Below are 23,619 nucleotides of genomic sequence, written 5' to 3'. Positions count from 1 at the left end.
TGCAGACTGCCCTAATAATCGTAGTACCACTCCCCATAAACAGTGCAAATCTCATCTGCAGTGTCCCTTGCACTACTGCCTTTTCTGAAGCAATGGAGCATAACATGCTCCACAAATGCTTCTTTTGGCTCTCCATATTGAAGGGTGCAGAAACCATTCTAAAAGAGACTTTGTCACCCACGAAATGTACTTTGAAAGAGCTCTGGGTAGACTATAAACATAGCAAGCCAGTCGTTCATAGCATGGCGTGGAAGAAACTTATGGGACAGCCTAATATTATTCTCATTTATTCTTGATTCGGTGTCGCTTAGGCAACATACAAAGCTGAACGAGGCCTTTCTGAGAACTGAAAATTAATCATGCGTTTCTAACAGAGACTTCGATTTTGTATCTTAGATTTTCTGTAGTGCAATTTAAGGGGGTTGAGGGAAAAGATTGAAATTTGGAAAGTAAAGACCACTCTAGTGGGCACATGTAAATATAGTTTCACGTACCGGATGCATTACGGTACGTGTGGTCGTAGCTAGGTCCAGTTTTGTCAGATGGCGTTGCTCCACGATGAAGGGTCCAATTTAAAGGCCTCCCTAGAACATTTTGCCAACCACACCATCCGTGCTCGAAATTGCATCTAGCATTCTCTGGTATTTTATCTGAAACGATTATTCGATTGTAGTTTGTTATACATGGGGGAGATTCTAGAGGCCAAAATAAGACGAAAATCAAGAATACTAATTTGTCGATGGAGGCTCCGTTAAAAAGTTATTAACAATTAAATTAAAAAATTTTAAATCGTTCTAAAAAAATTATTTTTGATTGCAGGGACCTATTATAATAATTTTTGGTCAATAGACATACCCTCGAAATCCTAACCATTTTCGAGAAAAAAATTCCTAAATGAAAATATAATTTCAGGTTAAAATGGCTTCCCATAAAGGGTATAGCCGAATAAGGGGGTCAAATGTGCCCCCAAACCGAATTGAATGAATGATAGGTCATTCGATAGCTTATCCAAAAAAAACCATGTGTGCAAATTTTTAACTTGAAATCTCGACCGTGGGGGTAGTAATGGGGTGAAAACGAAAATCATGTTTATGAACAATTTCTCTTAACCTATTGAGTAAAAAAATGTAAAAAAATTCAGAGACACTTCGGGTACTGGGACACATATTTTGGGAGATTTTCAGATTTTTTGATCGAAGAACCAGGTAGTAAAAAATAAAAAACCGCAAAAAATGCCGAAAAATGCCAATTACGTATCGAAGGAGGCCCGGAACTACTTTTATACTTTTACAGTAAACACGTATTGCTATTACTATTATTCTCAATTTTTTTCAGATTTTTCATTTTGGTGCGCCGCAGTGAAAAAAAATAAAAACCGATTTTTTCCTCATTTTCTGCGTATTAGAGTAACTTACACGTTGAATTTTTATGCATTCTTCAATATACGAGTGTTTTGTACACTGTTTAATGTTTCTACACTAAGCAGAATTACATAACAATTGAAAGAAATAAAATAAACCAACCGTTGAGCGCAACATATCCTAAAAAATCAACGATATTTTCAACGGCGTCGTTGGCGCAACGTTAGAGTGTTCGACTGTGGAACCGCTGGAAGTTTTTTTACCGTAGGTTCGAGTCTCTCTTTGGGACTTAGAATTTTTTTTTATTCGTTATTTTTTTTTTCAAATTCTAACTATATAACAATGGTTTATATTTATTTATAAATATTCTAAAGGCATTTTACAAATATTTTAACCTGAAATATGTATAAATATAATTTTGGTGCGATTTTTGCATAGGATGATTTTCTTATCTCCACATCATTTAAAAATAACTTCAAAAACATTAAGGATACATATTGTTAAACTATAGCAATATTTAATATACTGTTAAAATCCAAAGTTATTTGAAAATTCGGTTTATGACACAGTTTTCTGGTACATTGTAGCTATTAGGAATGGTTTTTTTCGTAAAATTATTTTTCGTTATTAGTCACTCTATAGCAAGTTACTCTGTAGCAAACATTCATATTTATCAAAGAAAGAGAAAAAAAAGGAAAGATCTGCTTGATCGAAGGGGTTGAAGAAGTAATAGTAAGCCAGTATAGAATCTTCTGTTCTAATCCATTCACAATAGTCAAAGGTAAGAGATTTGATAACTAACATTTCACATTAAGTTTAGTTTAAGAGATGTTAAACAATAATCGTGGTTGACAAAAAAAATAAGGACGCAAAGACGCTCCAAAATTATATTTATATATATTTCAGGTTAAAATATTTGTAAAATGCCTTTAGAATATTTATAAATAAATATAAATCATTGTTATATAGTCAGAATTTGAAAAAAATACTAAGTCCCAAAGAGAGACTCGAACCTACGGTAAAAAAACTTCCAGCGGTTCCACAGTCGAACACTCTAACGTTGCGCCAACGACGCCGTTGAAAATATCGTTGATTTTTTAGGATATGTTGCGCTCAACGGTTGGTTTATTTTATTTCTTTCAATTGTTATGTAATTCTGCTTAGTGTAGAAACATTAAACAGTGTACAAAACACTCGTATATTGAAGAATGCATAAAAATTCAACGTGTAAGTTACTCTAATACGCAGAAAATGAGGAAAAAATCGGTTTTTATTTTTTTTCACTGCGGCGCACCAAAATGAAAAATCTGAAAAAAATTGAGAATAATAGTAATAGCAATACGTGTTTACTGTAAAAGTATAAAAGTAGTTCCGGGCCTCCTTCGATACGTAATTGGCATTTTTCGGCATTTTTTGCGGTTTTTTATTTTTTACTACCTGGTTCTTCGATCAAAAAATCTGAAAATCTCCCAAAATATGTGTCCCAGTACCCGAAGTGTCTCTGAATTTTTTTACATTTTTTTACTCAATAGGTTAAGAGAAATTGTTCATAAACATGATTTTCGTTTTCACCCCATTACTACCCCCACGGTCGAGATTTCAAGTTAAAAATTTGCACACATGGTTTTTTTTGGATAAGCTATCGAATGACCTATCATTCATTCAATTCGGTTTGGGGGCACATTTGACCCCCTTATTCGGCTATACCCTTTCATGCGAATCTTTAAAGTACCATAACTTCTGAACGGAAGGGACGATTTTAATGTTCGAAAAACCGAACGCCGCGTATTTTAGTGTAGAATATGTAGAAATTCTAACAATGTTGAAAAAATTGTTTCTTGACCCCGTAAAATTAGAAAACTCCAATAAAACTCGTCCAATTTTCAAACAGCCATAACTCCTATAATAATGAATATATTTCAATGAAACTTTTTTCTAAAGTAGAGCTTATGACTACCTACAAAAAAGTATTAGACAGCTTTTCTGCAGGACGTCAAATAAAATTACTAAAAATCAAAAACGAAGTTTTAAGAAAAATCGACTGGCGGTAGGTGTCTAAATTTTTCGACGATAAAAAAAATTTTGAAATCTGTCGAAAAAAATTATTTTTAGCTAGGGGGAACTATAACAATAATTTTTGATCAATAGACACACCCTCGAAATCCTAACCATTTTCGAGAAAAAAATTCCTAAATGAAAATATAATTTCAGGTTAAAATGGCTTCCCATAAATTTCATGCGAATCTTTAAAGTACCATAACTTCTGAACGGAAGGGACGATTTTAATGTTCGAAAAACCGAACGCCGCGTATTTTAGTGTAGAATATGTAGAAATTCTAACAATGTTGAAAAAATTGTTTCTTGACCCCGTAAAATTAGAAAACTCCAATAAAACTCGTCCAATTTTCAAACAGCCATAACTCTTACAATAGTGAATATATTTCAATGAAACTTTTTTCTAAAGTAGAGCTTATGACTACCTACAAAAAAGTATTAGACAGCTTTTCTGTAGGACGTCAAATAAAATTACTAAAAATCAAAAACGAAGTTTTAAGAAAAATCGACTGGCGGTAGGTGTCTAAATTTTTCGACGATAAAAAAAATTTTGAAATCTGTCGAAAAAAATTATTTTTAGCTAGGGGGAACTATAACAATAATTTTTGATCAATAGACACACCCTCGAAATCCTAACCATTTTCGAGAAAAAAATTCCTAAATGAAAATATAATTTCAGGTTAAAATGGCTTCCCATAAATTTCATGCGAATCTTTAAAGTACCATAACTTCTGAACGGAAGGGACGATTTTAATGTTCGAAAAACCGAACGCCGCGTATTTTAGTGTAGAATATGTAGAAATTCTAACAATGTTGAAAAAATTGTTTCTTGACCCCGTAAAATTAGAAAACTCCAATAAAACTCGTCCAATTTTCAAACAGCCATAACTCCTATAATAATGAATATATTTCAATGAAACTTTTTTCTAAAGTAGAGCTTATGACTACCTACAAAAAAGTATTAGACAGCTTTTCTGCAGGACGTCAAATAAAATTACTAAAAATCAAAAACGAAGTTTTAAGAAAAATCGACTGGCGGTAGGTGTCTAAATTTTTCGACGATAAAAAAAATTTTGAAATCTGTCGAAAAAAATTATTTTTAGCTAGGGGGAACTATAACAATAATTTTTGATCAATAGACACACCCTCGAAATCCTAACCATTTTCGAGAAAAAAATTCCTAAATGAAAATATAATTTCAGGTTAAAATGGCTTCCCATAAATTTCATGCGAATCTTTAAAGTACCATAACTTCTGAACGGAAGGGACGATTTTAATGTTCGAAAAACCGAACGCCGCGTATTTTAGTGTAGAATATGTAGAAATTCTAACAATGTTGAAAAAATTGTTTCTTGACCCCGTAAAATTAGAAAACTCCAATAAAACTCGTCCAATTTTCAAACAGCCATAACTCTTACAATAGTGAATATATTTCAATGAAACTTTTTTCTAAAGTAGAGCTTATGACTACCTACAAAAAAGTATTAGACAGCTTTTCTGTAGGACGTCAAATAAAATTACTAAAAATCAAAAACGAAGTTTTAAGAAAAATCGACTGGGGGTGGGTGTCTAAATTTTTCGACGATAAAAAAAATTTTGAAATCTGTCTAAAAAAATTATTTTTAGCTAGGGGGAACTATAACAATAATTTTTGATCATTAGACACACCCTCGAAATCCTAACCATTTTCGAGAAAAAAATTCCTAAATGAAAATATAATTTCAGGTTAAAATGGCTTCCCATAAATTTCATGCGAATCTTTAAAATACCATAACTTTTGAACGGATTGGACGATTTTAATGGTCAAAAAACCGAACGCCGCGTATATTAGTGTAGAATATGTAGAAATTCTAACAATGTTGAAAAAATTATTTCTTGACCCCGTAAAATTAGAAAACTCCAATAAAACTCGTCCAATTTTCAAACAGCCATAACTCCTACAATAGTGAATATATTTCAATGAAACTTTTTTCTAAAGTAGAGCTTATGACTACCTACAAAAAAGTATTAGACAGCTTTTCTGTAGGACGTCAAATAAAATTACTAAAAATCAAAAACGAAGTTTTAAGAAAAATCGACTGGCGGTAGGTGTCTAAATTTTTCGACGATAAAAAAAATTTTGAAATCTGTCTAAAAAAATTATTTTTAGCTAGGGGGAACTATAACAATAATTTTTGATCAATAGACATACCCTCGAAATCCTAACCATTTTCGAGAAAAAAATTCCTTACCGCAAAATATAATTTCAGGCCAAAAATACGAGCAGGCCTTATATCTAATGTATTTTTTGGGCCTATTTTTCTGGGGTCCTAGAGCTCCATTAATGGGCATTTTTTGAATTTTGAATGATTAAAATCCTTCAATTCAGGGAAACATTTCTAACCTCAAATTATATTTTTGGTAATGAATTTTTTTCTCAAAGATATGTAGGATTTTGGGGGTATGTTCATTGATAAAAAATTATTATAATTGACCCTCACAATCGAAAATAATTTTTTCAGAACGATTTGAAACTTTTATTTTTCCCCAAAAAAGGCACTACCCACACCCTTGTCGATTTTTCTTAAGCATTCGTTTTTGATTTTTAGTAATTTTGTGTGACGACCTACAGAAAAGTTGTGTAATACTTTTTTGTAGGTGCCCATGGGCTCTACTTCAGAAAAAAGATTCATTGAAATATTTTCAATATTGTAAGAGTTATGGCTTCTTGAAAATTGAACCATTTCTATGGAGTTTTCCTCATTTTCCAGTGTTAAGGAACAACTTTTCAAATATTTTTAGAATTTCTACAGATTCTGCACCAAAATACGCGTTGTTTGCCTTTTGATACATTAAAATGCTCCAATTCGTTCAAGAATTACGATCTTTTAAAGATATTCATGAGGGGAATTACTGGCCTCGTATTAGATTTTCAGTAAGGAATTTTTTTCTCGAAAGTGCGTAGGATTTTGGTGGTATGCATATTCACCAAAAGTGATTGTAATTAACCCCCGCAGCCGAAAATAATTTTTCCAGAAAGATTTGAAATTTTTTAACGAAGTCTCAATTAAGAAATTGATATTGTTGATTTTTGTCTTATATTGGCCTCCAGAGTCTCCCATTAAAATTTTTCTCAGGGGTGGCTGAACACCCTGTGTATCTAAACTAAACTAAACTAAAATAGGAAAGCAATAATTTGCGAATTACCGCAGTCAAGGGCTTCGTCTTCGCCGTCAGCGCAGTCTTTTGTCAGGTCGCAAATGCGAGTTCTGTTTAAACACGAACCGTTGTTGCAGAGAAACATGTCTTCCGTGCAAGCTGCTCCCAGCGGCGTCAACTCTGCAATCAAGTAGCTATATTTACTTTCTGTTTTTCTTTACGAGTACAATAAAACCTCTATTTAGCGGATTAATTGAAAATAGGGGATTCCTTAGAATACAAATTTTCTTAAAATAGGACTTATATTAGATCTGCACAAGCCAAGCTCTGGAGCTTCCCCTGAAACAAGACCTTTGATAGTGAATGATGAGTCGTTAGTCAGTAGTGGAAGACTGAACGAATTTTCTCTAATTTTTTAGAGAAAATAAAGCTTGTACATAATTTTAGCCTGAGGTTACAAGCAATTGAAATCTGTTAGTAGGTCCTGGGTAATCCTGTATGAATGCTTTGGTAATAAATGCTACCTTTAGCATGGATCAGGCCTGTTCATGAAAAGAGTTAAACCTATATAATTGCACTTGGATTAATAATGTGTTCCCACAAAAATGGAGTGAAGCAATAGTTGAGCCAGTTGCCAAACCAGATAAAAACAGGAATCTTGTAGGTAGCTACAGACTCACTGCCTTAGCGTGCTGTTTATGTAAAATAATGGAGAAGATTATTAACAGGTGCCTCAGATGGGTTCTCGAAAGGAATAAAATACTATCTATACATCAAAGTGGTTTCAGACAACATCGCAGTACATTGGATAGTCTTGTGGCCTTCGAGTCTAACATCTGCGAAGCCTTTGTCAACAAAAATCACCTCATCGCTATTAATCTTGATATAGAAAAGGCATACGATATGGTTTGGAGGGAGAGAATCATCAAAATTCTTAAAAGTCATATGCTTAATGGAAATATTTTCAATTTCTCAACAAACTCCCTCAAGAACCGATCTATTCAAGTACTCGTAAATGGTTCCTTATCCAACAAAATAGGAATCAGCAATGGTGTCCCCCTGAGTTCCCACCTGAGTGTTACATTTCTCTTACTTGTTATTAATGAAATCACGAACATCATTAAGGCTCCTGTTTGCAAGCGATTTTACACTCTTTGCTTCCGGGGAAAACATTGAAACTATACAACTTATTCCATAGGAAACCTTAAATCAACTCAGCACCTTTTCCCTAAATACTGGCTTCAAATTCTCTGAATCAAAATCAACAGCTATAGTTTTCAATAGAAGTTCTACCGTACAAAATAAGCCAAGGCTGTTCCTTGGAAATCACATTCTTTCTGTAGTCAACCAAGTCAAAATTCTTGGACTCATGTTTGACAGCAAACTTACGTGGATACCTCACATCAAGTAAATCAAAGAAACATGTACTAGGATACTTAATATCATGAAAGCAATAGCATCCAAAAAGTGGGGAGCAGACTTCAAAATCCTAATTAGTACATATAAAGCCTTGATTAGATCTAAACTTGATTATGGATTGGTAGTGTACAATTCGGCTAAATTAATGACACTAAAAGAATTAGAAACAATTAACAACAGTGCAGCGAGAATTGCAACGGGAGCTTTCTGCATTAGCCTTGTAGTAGGCTTGCTAAGTGAAGCAAACTTGCCACCACTTGACTACAGAAGAATGCAATTAACTCTTTCATATACCCTAACCACTGCATCATCTCCATGTAATCCGACGAAGGAAATAATTTTCTCAAAGAAATTTATCCACCTATTTAATAACAGGATCAAATCACCGAAGCCAATAAACATACGCATTGCTAATATATTGGAACAGTTGCACATACCGCTCCCTAACATCTTCCAAATTAAAGTGATTAACACTCCACGCTGGACATTGAAGATACCAACACTGATTGACCTCAACATTCCATCGAAGAAATTGGAAAACCACGATCTCTTGAAAGCATCCTTCCTAGAAAGTTCCAGCCATTTTTCAGACTATTCACCTATATACTGCGATGGATCTAAAGCACAATTGGGTGCTGGCTATGGTCTAGTGACTCCCAAAGAAAATATGGCTTTAAATTGCCAGATTACTTTTCAGTTCTCTCATGCGAGGCATATGCTATATTGTAGGGACTGAAGTACATTGGAAAAGGTAATAACAATGACAAATTCATTATCTACTCAGACTCTATGAGTGCACTCACTTGCCCTTCATGTTACTGAACCCAGAAACCCCATTATTAGACAAATTATTGAGAAGTACAATGAAATTCTGTCAAACAAATAAGCTACTGAAATTTGGTTCAGGTGAGTTCCATCATGCATTGGAATTGTGGGAAACGAAAGGGCTGACAGTCACAAAAGAGGCCCCGTCATCCCCTCAATACACCTATCTATCACAAAGAAGTCTTCAAATCATTTTTCAAGATTCTCAAAGAACACTGGAACCTGTCCTGGAAAAATGTCCACAAGTCACACATTCATCGTACCAGGAATAATATCTAAGAGTGCACTCACTGCCCTTTGTGTTACTGAATGCAGAAACCCAGAAATGGGACGCTCAATGCTGTTAATTGACAACAATCTTTTAAAGAAATAGAATGTTAACACAATACTGGACAATGCAGAATAGTGTGCACATCCCTATTTGGGTTTTGAAACTTAATTCTTGTGGAGGAATTAATTAATGGATGCAACTTTCATAGCAACAAATGCTTGACTGCTGTTTTAGCTGGATTAGAAGTCTAGAAAAAATTCCTTGAGTAGTTCAAAGAAGTCATAGCTATTGAGACATATAATATCTCAGTTATCTCTGTTAAAAATGTTTCTATAACGTGGTTTTGATGTCTAGTTTCGTTTGAGTTATAATAGGGACTTTTGTATTCGTGTGGTTGGCTGCAGTGCAAAGCTTTTTTTCTAAATTGTTAACATATTTTCTTTAATTCTAACAATCTCACTGCGTAGTCAGTAGCATAAAAAGTTGCCTAACTGCTGTGATGGCTGCGAATGATGAACACTTCGAGCAATCATACCACTAATCTCCATGTTTCCTTTATATTTTAGAAAAAGAAGAACAAAATTCTCTATTTTCGTTTTTCTATTATTGTTTTGGGTTGGCTGAAAAGTAATTGCGTTGTTTTTTTCTTGTGTAAGATGAATTTTTCATGAAACATGAAAACATTAATGTATGAATATTTTGTTCGATTATACAAAGTTCACCTATACAAAGATTGAGCAAAATTATTTTATAACAGGTAAAAAAGTATCAAAATTAAAGATTGAAGTGTCTTGATTCACATAATTAGAATTCTTAAATAATAATATTGCAATATCTTGAGAATATATGTACAAAAATTTGTCTTTATCAATGAAATAATGCAGCATCTTTTGAGTAGATGAATTTGTCGAAAAGGGCCCAAATGTAAGGTCGAAATTATTGATTATTTGAATCTGTAACATTCTGAAACTTGTGTTTCTTATAGAAATGTAATTTATTGAGAAATATAGCAGGAATTTGGTCAAGTTGAGTAAGTAAAATAGTAATTACCCGGAAAGCAGTCGATCAGGCGAATGTTATCAATTCCAACACTAGAGTTAGCATACTGTGTCTGTATTTCTAGAAATAACTGATGTGGTTGACTAATTGCACCCAGATTAAAACGCGTTGTCTCCCATCTGCAACATCAAAAATGTCTTTTGAATGCTGGTCATTAAGTATTGCTGTCTACGCTGACATTTCTTCGGCCTTTCTTTGTGATTTTTTTTCTAACGACAGGTAGCTTGTTTCATAGCGACATTTTGCAGATATATTTATTCGTCTTACAGGTATGTACAGTATTTTTTTTGTCAAAAAATATTAAAAATTGCGAGAGTTATAGCTTCTTGTTTAAAAAAACGCATTTAAACTGGCTTACGTGATATTTCAAGATCTAGCAGACCGATCGACTTCAAATTTGGAGAGAATATTCAGCAGACACGCCTTTATAGCTGGAACTGGAGATTTAAAAAAATATTGAGTTCTACTATTTTTTTTGATACGCTAAAGACAAACGAACGATTAACAAATAGAAATTCGAAACTTGAAGCGTCGCCATTTCTTTATTTATCAGGATTTCAACTTCTCCCTGGTTCCTGCTATAACTACAACCTTCCTTATGAAGATACTTTGACCCCCTCTGTTTAAAATTATCTGGAATCCTGGAAGCCATTGGAGCAGCTTTTCCAAAAGAGCCATTGAATAAGAAGTTACAATTCCCACAATTTTTAATATTTCTCCATGAAAAAAATATTGTACATGCTTGGAAGATGAATAAATGTATCTACAAAGTCTCAGTACAAAACAGCCTATCTATCATTAAAAAAAAATCACAAAAAGGGCCGTAGAAATTGACAGTCTAGACAGCAATGCCTCCTTAAACTATTTGTCGAATTTTGTCTATATTCGAACACTTTGATAGTATAAATATCAGACGAATACTATTATTATTATTAAATGTCTTTATTAGACAAACCTAAAGTAAAATTGAGTGGGCATGACACTAATAATTTATTTAGAAATTACATACGTTGCATTATTATTTCCTGCTTTCTTTGCAGCGACTAAACTTGTGTCATTTGTCATTATAAGAAGGGTGATGTATCCGTCGATCATCTCGATCTGATACATGGATAATTCCAGCACACAGAGAGATCCAGTTCGGGGGATCGTGGAAGACCACATTTGAGCATTATCGAAGCCACTGATCCACAAGAAATGTCCTGGAAATAAAAAATAAATTAATTAAAAAATTACAGTCGAAGAATATAGGATGTTTTTTTAAAAATAGTTGTAAATCTAGCTTAATATTAATAGCTTCGATAGTTACTGTTTTTTTAAGGTAATAACTTTAATACTCTTTTTTTATAATTTATTGATCCTACATTTTTATATACAGGGTGTACATTCACGGGAAAAATTTTAATGGGGGATTCTAGAGGCCAAAATAAGACGAAAATCAAGAATACCAATTTGTTGATGGAGGCTTCGTTAAAATGTTATTAACAATTAAATTCAAAAATTTTAAATTGTTCTGGAAAAATTATTTTTGGTTGCAGGGGTCAATTACAATCATTTTTTGTCATTAGACATGCCCTCGAAATTCTACTCATTTTCGAGAAAAAAATTCGAGAAGATGTGAAATTTTTCGACAAAATTAAAAAATTTCAAATCATACTAAAAAAATTATATTTAATTGCAGTGGGCAGTTATAATCATTTTTGTTCATTATACATACCCACGAAATTCTACGCATTTTCGAGAAAAAAATTCTTTACCGAAAATATAATTTCTGATCAGAAATGTCTGCCTCGAAATTTCATGCGAATTTTTAAAACGTCATAACTTCTGAACGGATTGAGGGATTTTAATGTTTAAAAAAGCAAACGACGCGTATTTTAGTGTAGAATATGTAGAAATTCTAAAAATATTGAAAAAGTTGATCCTTGACCCTCTAAAATGAAAAAAACCCCATATAAATGGTCCAATTTTCAAACAGCCATAACTCCTACGATAGTGAATATATTTCAATGAAACTTTTTTCTGAAGTAGAGTTCATGGGTACTTACAAAAAAGTATTAGACAACTTTTCTGTAGGGCATCAAACAAAATTACTAAAAATCAAAAACGAATGTTTAAGAAAAATCGACGGGGGTAGATGCCTCAATTTTTCGATGAAAAAGAATTTTCAAATCGTTCTGGAAAAAATATTTTCGGTTCCGAGGCTCAATTATAATTATTTTTTGTTATAAGACATGCCCTCGAAATCCTACTCACTTTCGAGAAAAAAATTCGAGAAGATGTGAAATTTTTCGATGGGAAAAAAAATTTCAAATCACTCTACTATAATTTTCATAAAGCAAATTAAAATGAAAATCAGGTAACTGATGTCCTAGTGAGTGTTTATCATTTAAAAAGTCTATTTTAACACATTAACAACGGGAAACGAGTATTCTTGTTTTAAGACAAATGTGTGTTCTTCTAGTAATTCCTCCAACAATACAAGAAAAAAATTCGATTATTCACGTATAACTTCTGAAAATTTTAATAAACTATATTAATTACAAACACACATCACATTTTCAGTATACACATGTTGAAGGAATGTTATTGAAATCATCTTATAGTAAAGTTTTAATAAAAATGCCCTGTCGTTGATGTGTTAAATGCATATTTTACCTGTTTTCTAAGTTACTATTGAGTATCTACACCTAATATTTCACATACATCAAAAAGAGCCACTCTATTACAATTCTCATAAAGCAAATTAAAACAAAAATCAGGTAACGCATGTCCTTGTGAGTGTTTAAGATTTGAAAAGTTATTTTAAATGCATATTTTACCTGTTTTCTCAGTTACTGTCTACACTTAATATTTCACATACCTCAAAGGGAGCCACTCTACTATAATTCTAATAAAGCAAATTAAAATAAAAATCAGGTAACTCATGTCCTTGTGTTTGTCATTTGAAAAGTGTATTGTAAATGCATATTTAACCTGTTTTCTCAGTTACTGTCTACACTTAATATTTCACATACATCAAAATGGGTCACTCTACTATAATTCTCATAAAGCAAATTAAAATAAATATCAGGTAACTTATGTCTTTGTGAGTCTCATTTGAAAAGTCCATTTTAAATGCATATTTTACCTGTTTTTTAAGTTACTATTGAGTATCTACACCTAATATTTCACATACATCAAAATGGGGTTACTCTACTATAATTCTGATAAATCAAATTAAAATGAAATTCAGGTAACTCATGACCTTGTGAGTATTTGTCATTTGAAAAGTCTATTTTAAATGCATAATTTACCTGTTTTCCTAGTTACTATCAAGCATCTACACCTAATATTTCACATACCTCAAAGGGAGCCACTCTACTATAATTCTAATAAAGCAAATTAAAATAAAAATCAGGTAACTCATGTCTCTGTGTTTGTCATTTGAAAAGTTTCTTTTAAATGCATATTTTACCTGCTTTCTCAGTTACTGTCAAGTATCTACACTTAATATTTCACATACGTCAAAAAGGTTCACTCTACTATAATTCTGATAAAGCAAATTAAAATAAAAATCAGGTAACTCATGTCCTTGTGTTTGTCATTTGAAAAGTGTATTGTAAATGCATATTTAAACTGTTTTCTCAGTTACTGTCTACACCTAATATTTCACATACATCAAAAAGGGGTCACTCTACCATAATTCTCATAAAGCAAATCAAAACAAAAATCAGTTAACTCATGACCCTGTATTTGTCACTTGAAAAGGCTCTATTAAATGCATATTTTACCTGTTTTCTCAATTACTGTCAAGTATCTACACCTACTATTATAAATACTAAAAGACGGTCACTGTACTATAATTCTCATAAAGCAAATTAAAACAAAAATCAGGTAACTCATGTCCTTGTGAGTGTTTAAGATTTGAAAAGTTACTTTAAATACATATTTTACCTGTTTTCTCAGTTACTATCAAGCATCTACACCTAATATTTCACATACGTCAAAAAGGGTTACCCTACTATAATTCTGATAAATCAAATTAAAATGAAATTCAGGTAACTCATGTCCTTGTGAATGCTTTACACTTGAAAAGTGTATTTTAAATGCATATTTTACCTGTTTTCTCAGTTACTATCAAGTATATACACTTAATATTTCACATACATCAAAAAGAGGTTATTTTTCTATAATTCTTATAAAGCAAATTAAAATAATAATCAGGTAACTCATGTTCTTGTGTTTGTTATTTGAAGAGTCTATTTTAAATACATATTTTACCCGTTTTCTCAGTTACTATCAAGCACCTACGCCTAATATTTCACACACCTCAAAAGGAGCCGCTCTACTATAATTCTCATAAAGCAAATTAAAACAAAAATCAGGTAACTCGTGTTTGTCATTTGAAAAGTCTATTTTAAATGCATATTTTACGTGTTTTCTCAGTTACTATCAAGCATCTACACCTAATATTTCACACACCTCAAAAGGAGTCGCTCTACTACAATTCTCATAAAGCAAATCAAAACAAAAACCAGGTAACCCATGTCCTTGTGAATGTTTATCATTTGAAAAGTCTATTTTAACACTAGATTGCCTAAGGAAGTCATTTTGACTGCTTTTCAATTCCAATTAGAAAAACAATTATGTATATAATGACCCAGTTTCTTAGAATTTTTTGACTTTTTATACAAAATATAAATGCGTTTTTTAATAATTGTAGTTGCCTCCCCTCTCTATACTCTATACAATATAATAGTTACAGTATGCTGGGCTGTGGCATCAAGCAGTCAGTGATCCTCCTTCCCCCTTGAACTACATTATAGTGCGTTGAAGGGGAACGACAATTTATCATGAACTTGTATATTATCAAGTGTACGGTAATCAAAACAAAATATAAACTGTTATTCCAATCCAGAGCCGATCTGGTCATACAAGAAATTTACTCAATTCAATAATAAAAGTCATTTGATTATTTAAAATTTCCCAAGTAGTCAAAATGACTGCTTTTGGGCAATAAAGGTATATACTAAATTTCAGTCTTTCTAGTGTTAAATGCATAATTTACCTGTTTTCGAGTTACTGGCATCCGTCTTTGGCCCATATCTATTCCGTGCCGAGGGCGAGGTTCTCTTAAACCCCAGGGTTTGGTTCCACGACCAATCGCAACTCTTCTCCAAGTCGCAGTGTCCAGGCTGAGACGGTCGCATCAGAGCATTCTGCAAGTCTTTGGTCCCTCTTGTCATCCTTTCCCTCCAGTCGCAGCAGCTGTTGGTGATGCAACAGAGGCTGAGGAGGATCCTCAGCAGCAGACAACCGTAGAACTTATGCGCGGTGCGACTCGCTTGTCTCAAATTCGCGGTCAACACCCCAGACCGCGTAGCTCTGATCATTACTTCGTGGTTGCCTCGTGTAGCTCGATATATCCTGCAAAAGGCCACACACAACATTTCAATCTAAGTTTTTCTTTCTTTTTTATGGGATTCAGGGGTCTACGCGACGTTTCCAACAACTCAGTCGTCAGTTCTTACTACAGTGCACCAGATAATGATAGATCCATCTTGACATCAAAGTTTTGGAAAGCTGCATTCTATTTATTATGATTATACAATTCAATGTAGTTTTGTTTGACATGAGAATTCCTATCAAGTGGTGAGACCACTGCAAAAACATGGATGAAGCGTTTTTTGGCGATTTTCTTTTGGGTGCATGGGGAAGTCAGAGGATCCAGTCGTCAGTTCTTACTACAGTGCACCAGATAATGATAGATCCATCTTGACATCAAAGTTTTGGAAAGCTGCATTCTATTTATCATGATTATACAATTCAATGTAGTTTTGTTTGACATGAGAATTCCTATCGAGTGGTGAGACCACTGCAAAAACATGGATGAAGCGTCTTTTGGCGATTTTCTTTTGGGTGCAGGGGGAAGTCAGAGGATCCAGCCGTCAGTTCTTACTACAGTGCACCAGATAATGATAGATCCATCTTGACATCAAAGTTTTGGAAAGCTGCATTCTATTTGTTATGATTATACAATTCAATGTAGTTTTGTTTGACATGAGAATTCCTTTCAAGTGGTGAGACCACTGCAAAAACATGGATGAAGCGTTTTTTGGCGATTTTCTTTTGGATTGATGGGGAAGTTAGAGGATCCAGCCGAGGATCAAGCAAAGCTCTGGAGCTTCCCCTGAAACAAGACCTTTGATAGTGAATGATGAGTCGTTAGTCAGTAGTGGAAGACTAAACGAATTTTCTCTCATTTTTGAGAACAAATAAAGCTTGTACATAATTTTAGCCTGAGGTTACAAGCAATTGAAATCTGTTAGTAGGTCCTGGGTAATCCTGAATGAATGCTTTGGTAATAAATGCTACCTTTAGCATGGATCAGGCGTGTTCACGAAAAGAGTTAAACCTATATAATTGCACTTGGATTAATAATGTGTTCCCACAAAATTGGAGTGAAGCAATAGTTGAGCCAGTTGCCAAACCAGATAAAAATAGGAATCTTGTAGGTAGCTACAGACTCACTGCCTTAGCGTGCTGTTTATGTAAAATAATGGAGAAGATTATTAACAGGCATCTCAGATGGGTTCTCGAAAGGAATAAAATACTATCTATACATCAAAGTGGTTACAGACAACATCGCAGTACATTGGATAGTCTTGTGGCCTTTGAGTCTAACATCTGCGAAGCCTTTGCCAACAAAAATCACCTCATTGCTATTAATCTTGATATAGAAAAGGTGTATGATATGGTTTGGAGGGAGAGAATCATCAAAATTCTTAAAAGTCATATGCTTAATGGAAATATTTTCAATTTCTCAACAAACTTCCTCAAGAACCGATCAATTCAAGTACTCATAAATGGCTCCTTATCCAACAAAATAGGAATCAGCAATGCTGTCCCCCAGGGTTCCCACCTGACTGTTACATTTCTCTTACTTGTTATTAATGAAATCACGAACATCATTAAGGCTCCTGTTTGCATACGATTTTACACTCTTCGCTTCCGGGGAAAAACATTGAAACTATACAACTTATTCCACAGGAAACCTTAAATCAACTGAGCACCTTTTCCCTAAATACTGGCTTCGAGTTCTCTGAATCAAAATCAACAGCTATAGTTTTCAATAGAAGTTCTACCGTACAAAATAAGCCAAGGCTGTTCCTTGGAAATCACATTCTTTCTGTAGTCAACCAAGTCAAAATTCTTGGACTCATGTTTGACAGCAAACTTATGTGGACACCTCACATCAAGCAAATCAAGGAAACATGTACTAGGATACTTAATATCATGAAAGCAATAGCTTCCAAAAAGTGGGGAGCAGACTTCAAAATCCTAATTAGTACATATAAAGCCTTGATTAGATCTAAACTTGATTATGGGTCGGTAGTGTACAATTTGGCTAAATTAACGACACTAAAAGAATTAGAAACAATTAACAACAGTGCAGCGAGAATTGCAATGGGAGCTTTCTGCACTAGCCCTGTAGTAGGCTTGCTAAGTGAAGCAAACTCGCCACCACTTGACTACAGAAGAATGCAATTAACTCTTTCATATACCCTAACCACTGCATCATCTCCATGTAATCCGACGAAGGAAATAATATTCTCAAAGAAATTTACCCATCTATTTAATAACAGGATCAAATCACTGAAGCCAATAAACATACGCATAGCTAATATATTGGAACAGTTGAACATACTGCTCCCTAACATCTTCCAAGTTAAAGTGATTAACACTCCACGCTGGACATTGAAGATACCAACACTGATTGACCTCAACAGTCCATCGAAGAAATTTGAAAACCACCATCTCTTGAAAGCATCCTTCCTAGAAAGCATCCTTCCTAAATTAACGACACTAAAAGAATTAGAAACAATTAACAATAGCCGTCAGTTCTTACTACGGTGCACCAGATAATGATAGATCCACCTTGTTGACATCAAAGTTTTGGAAAGCTGCATTTTATTTATTATGATTATACAATTCAATGTAGTTTTGTTTGACATAAGAATTCCTATCGAGTGGTGAGATCACTGCAAAAACATGGATGAAGCGTTTTTTTGTGATTTTTTTTTGGGTGCATGGGAAAGTTAGATAGTAATATTCGAGATTGCTATTAACTATGTTGTTAAGTGTTTAGAGAGAAATATTTATTCAAAAATAGTGCAAAATGGCGACTCTGGAGCTATTCTAGTGAAGCGTGTTGAATTTGAGGAGTTCTGTATAACTGATGCAAATTTCTATCTGGAAAAAAATGTAAAATTTTCTGTTAATATACTTGAGTATAGTTAAACAAATAAGTAGGGATTTTTGAAACATTAATTTTTGTGTGATTGGCGAGCATTTGAAGTAAAAGGTTCAATTTTGTATGAAAAATGGGGCAATCATTTGTTAATAAATATTAAAATTAATTTTCAAAGATCCCCTATGTATTTTTCCCATACTCATATAGATTAAGAGAAAATTTTTTATTTTTTTCAGAAAAAAAATCGAGAAAGTGTGAAATTTTTCGACAAAATTAAAACAATTCAAATTGTTCTAAAAAAATTATTTTTGGTTGCAGAGGTAAATTATAATTATTTTTGGTCATTAAACATACCCCCGAAATTCCATGTATTTTCGAGAAAAAAATTCTTTACTGAAAATCTAATGTGAGGGTGCCCCAAAATTTCATGCGAATTTTTAGAACATCATAACTCCTGAACGGATTGGTCGATTTTAATGTTTAAAAAGGCAAACAACGCGTATTTTAATGGAGAATATGTAGAAATTACAAAAAAATTCGAAAAGTTGCTCCTAAACCCCGTGAAGTGAGAAAAACCTCATAAAAATTGTCTAATTTTCAAACAACCATAACTCCTACAATAGTAAATATATTTAAATGAAACTTTTTTTTGAAGTAGAGCCCATGGGTACCTACAAAAAAGTATTAGTCAACTTTTCTATTCGGCGTCAAACAAAATTACTAAAAATCGAAAACGAATTTTTATGAAAAAGCGATAGGGAGTAGGAGCCCAAATTTTTGCGACGAAAAAAAAATTTTAATCGTTCTAAAAAAATTAGGTTTAGCTAGGAGGGTCAATTACAATCATTTTTGGTGAATATACATATCCTCGAATTCCTACCCACTTTCGAGAAAAAAATTCGAGTAGATACTGAAATTTTTAGATGCAATTAAAAAATTTCAAATTGTTCTAAAAAAATTATTTTTGGTTGCAGGGGTCAATTACAATTATTTTTGTCCATTATACATACCCATGAAATCCTACGCACTTTCGAGAAAAAAATTCTTTTCCCAAAATATAATTTCTGGCCAGAAATGCTTCCTCGAAATTTCATGCAAATGTTTAAAATATCATAACTTTGGAACGGAACGGAGAATTCTAATGTTTCAAACGGCAAACAACGCATATTTTGGTGAAAAATATGTAGAAATTCTAACAATATTAAAAAAGTTGTTCCTTGACCCTCTAAAATGAGAAAACTCCCCTAAAATTGGTCCAAATTTCAAATAGCCATAACTCCTACAATAGTGAATATATTTCCATGAAACTTTTTTCTGAGGTAGAGTCCATAGGTACCTACAAAAAAGTATTAAACAACTTTTCTGTAGGATGTCAAACGAAATTATTAAAAATCGAAAACGAATTTTTAAGAAAAATCGACGGGGGGTAGGTGCCTCAATTTTTCGCCGACAAAAAATAATTTCTAATCGTTCTAAAAAAATTATTTTCAGTTGCAGAGGTCGATTACAAAATAAAAAATATCAGTAATCAAATTTCAAAGTGTTGCCACTTGTTTTCATACAAATTAAAAATATTTCAAGGTTTTTTCATTTCAAAGAAGCAGAATAATAAACACCCTGAGACGATCTTTTTTAAAATCATGTATGTTTGAGAGTATACAGTGCCAGGAATTTTAACAACTTTTCCTCAACAAAATTTAAAAATGTCATTGAAAAATGTATAAATAAACTTTATAAACTTTGACTGCAAAATGTGTTGAAAAATTTTGACAGGAGATTGTAGAGGCCAAAATAGGACGAAAATCAAGAATACTAATTTGTTGATGGAGGCTTCGTTAAAAAGTTATTAACGTTTAATGTTCTAACCGTACTGAATTTTTTTCTAGAAACTGGGTAGGAATTCAGGGGTAGGTCTATTCACCAAAAATGATTATAATTGACCCCTCCAGATAACAATATTTTTTTCAGAACAATTTGAAATTTTTTTTTTCGTCGAAAAATTTGGGCATTTGCCCCCTGGCGAGTTTTCTTAAATATTCGTTTTTGATTTTTAGTAATTTTGTTTGATGTCCTACAGAAAAGTTGCCTAATACCCTTTTGTAGGTATCTATGAGCTTTACTTTAGAAAAAAGTTTCATTGAAATATATTCACTATTATAGGAGTTATGGCAGTTTGAAAATTGGACCATTTTTATGGGGTTTTTCTAACTTTACGGGGTCAAGAAACAATTTTTTCAACATTGTTAGAATTTCTACATATTCTACACTAAAATACGCGGCGTTCGGTTTTTCGAACATTAAAATCGTCCATTCCGTTCAGAAGTTATGGTATTTTAAAGATTCGCATGAAATTTATGGGAAGCCATTTTAACCTGAAATTATATTTTCATTTAGGAATTTTTTTCTCGAAAATGGTTAGGATTTCGAGGGTGTGTCTATTGATCAAAAATTATTGTTATAGTTTCCCCTAGCTAAAAATAATTTTTTTAGACAGATTTCAAAATTTTTTTTATCGTCGAAAAATTTAGACACCTACCCCCAAGTCGATTTTTCTTAAAACTTCGTTTTTGACTTTTAGTAATTTTATTTGACGTCCTACGGAAAAGCTGTCTAATACTTTTTTGTAGGTAGTCATAAGCTCTACTTTTGAAAAAAGTTTCATTGAAATATATTCACTATTGTAGGAGTTATGGCTGTTTGAAAATTGGACGAGTTTTATTGGAGTTTTCTAATTTTACGGGGTCAAGAAACAATTTTTTCAACATTGTTAGAATTTCTACATATTCTACACTAAAATACGCGGCGTTCGGTTTTTTTAACATTAAAATCGTCCAATCCGTTCAAAAGTTATGGTATTTTAAAGATTCGCATGAAATTTATGGGAAGCCATTTTAACCTGAAATTATATTTTCATTTAGGAATTTTTTTCTCGAAAATGGTTAGGATTTCGAGGGTGTGTCTATTGATCAAAAATTATTGTTATAGTTTCCCCTAGCTAAAAATAATTTTTTTAGACAGATTTCAAAATTTTTTTTATCGTCGAAAAATTTAGGCACCTACCCCTGCCGATTTTTCTTAAAACGTCGTTTTTGATTTTTAGTAATTTTATTTGACGTCCTACAGAAAAGTTGCCTAATACCCTTTTGTAGGTATCTATGAGCTTTAGTTTAGAAAAAAGTTTCATTGAAATATATTCACTATTATAGGAGTTATGGCAGTTTGAAAATTGGACCATTTTTATGGGGTTTTTCTAACTTTACGGGGTTAAGGACCAACTTTTTGAATATTTTTGGAATTTCTACATATTCCTCACCAAAATACACGTCATTTGCATTTTGGAAAATTAAAATCGTCCAATCCGTTTAAAAGTGATGACATTTTACAGATATGCAAGAAATTTTGGAGTGCCATTTCTGGCCTAAAATTATATTTTTGGTAAGGAATTTTTTTCTCGAAAATGCGTAGGATTTCGGGGGTATGTGTGATGACCAAAAATGACTATAATTGACCCCTGCAACCGAAAACAATTTTTTCAGGACGACTTAAAATTTTTTGTTTCGCCGAAAACAGGCATCCGTTGATTTTTCTTAAAAATTCGTTTTCGATTTTTAGTAATTTTGTTTGACGTTCTATAGAAAAATTGTCTAATACTTTTTTGTAGGTAGCCATAAGCTCTATTTTAGAAAAAAGTTTCATTGAAATATATTCACTATTATAGGAGTTATGGCTTTTTGAAAATTGGACCATTTTTATGGAGTTTTTCTCATTTTAGAGAATCAAGGAACAACTTTTCGAATATTTTTAGAATTTCTACATATTTTTCGCTAAAACACGCGTTATTTGCATTTTGAAACATTAAAATCCTCCAATTTGTTCAAAAGTTATGATTTTTTAAAGATACACAACAAATTTTGAAGTGCCATTTCTGGCCTAAAATTATATTTTCGCTAAGGAATTTTATTCTCAAAAATGGTTAAGAATTCGGGGGTATGTCTATTCACCAAAAATGATTATAACCGACTCCTACAACCAAAAATAATTTTTTCACAATTATTTGAAAAATTTTTTTCCCGCCAAAAAATTTCAACTCTTACCTGAATTTTTCCTAATTTTCACTGAAACTTGTATAAATAAACTTTGCAAACATTGTCTACAAAATGTGTTGTACTCTATTCAAAAAAATTTCCCAAAGTATTCCAAAATGAAACCCAGTACACCACCTATCTGAATTTTTCCTAATTTTCACTGAAACATATATAAATAAACTTCGTAAACATTGTCTACAAAATGTGTTGTACTCTATTCAAAAAAATTTCCCAAAGTATTCCAAAATGAAACCCAGTACACCACCTATCTGAATTTTTCCTAATTTTCACTGAAACATATATAAATAAACTTTGTAAACATTGATTATAAAATGTGTTGCACTCTATTCAAAAAAACTTTCCCAAAGTATTCAAAAATAAAACCTGGTACACCACCTATCTGAATTTTTCCTAATTTTCACTTAAACTTGTATAAATAAACTTTGTAAACATTGATTACAAAATGTGTTGTACACTATTCAAGAAAATTTCCCAAAGTATTCCAAAATGAAACCTGCTACACCACCCACCTGAATTTTTCCTAATTTTCACTTAAACTTGTATAAATAAACTTTGTAAACATTGATTACAAAATGTGTTGTATTCTATTCAAAAAAACTTCCCTAAGTATTCAAAAATAAAACCCAGAACACCACCTATCTGAATTTTTCCTAATTTTCACTGAAACATATATAAATAAACTTTGCAAACATTGTCTACAAAATGTGTTGTACTCTATTCAAAAAAATTTCTCAAAGTATTCCAAAATGAAACCTAGTACATCATCTACCTGAATTTTTTCTGATTTTCACTGCAATATATATAAATAAACTTTGCAAACATTGACTACAAAATGTATTGCACTCTATTCAAAAAAATTTCCCAAAGTATTCCAAAATGAAACCCAGTACACCACCCACCTGAATTTTTTCTGATTTTCACTGAAATATATATAAACAAACTTTGCAAACATTGATTACAAAATGTGTTGTACTCTATTCAAAAAAATATCCCAAAGTATCCAAAAATAAAACCCAGTACACCACCTACCTGAATTTTTCCTAATTTTCACTGAAACATATATAAATAAACTTTGTAAACATTGCCTACAAAATGTGTTGTATTCTATTCAAAAAAATTTCCCAAAGCATTCCAAAATGAAGCCCAGTT

General features: G+C 32.5%; 1 protein-coding gene across 4 annotated transcripts in view; it reads right to left on the bottom strand.

Annotated features, from left to right (window-relative positions):
- Alk (Anaplastic lymphoma kinase) overlaps positions 1-23,619 on the bottom strand; it is a 143,941-nt gene that overhangs the window by 108,719 nt on the left and 11,603 nt on the right. For all 4 annotated transcript variants that reach the window (XM_076779247.1, XM_076779249.1, XM_076779250.1 and 1 more), the window contains 5 exons: positions 15,179-15,537; positions 11,138-11,330; positions 10,120-10,247; positions 6,603-6,734; positions 495-650 (listed from right to left, as the gene is read on the bottom strand). In XM_076779247.1, the coding sequence (XP_076635362.1) occupies positions 495-650; positions 6,603-6,734; positions 10,120-10,247; positions 11,138-11,330; positions 15,179-15,503 (934 nt within the window). In that variant the 5' untranslated portion in view covers positions 15,504-15,537. The remainder of the gene's footprint in view (positions 1-494; positions 651-6,602; positions 6,735-10,119; positions 10,248-11,137; positions 11,331-15,178; positions 15,538-23,619) is intronic.

Source organism: Colletes latitarsis, chromosome 12 (assembly GCF_051014445.1).
Source record: "Colletes latitarsis isolate SP2378_abdomen chromosome 12, iyColLati1, whole genome shotgun sequence".
NCBI classification, from domain to species: Eukaryota; Metazoa; Arthropoda; class Insecta; order Hymenoptera; family Colletidae; genus Colletes; species Colletes latitarsis.
Note: the sequence above shows the minus strand (reverse complement) of the source record. Positions and strands in the feature narration are given on the sequence as shown.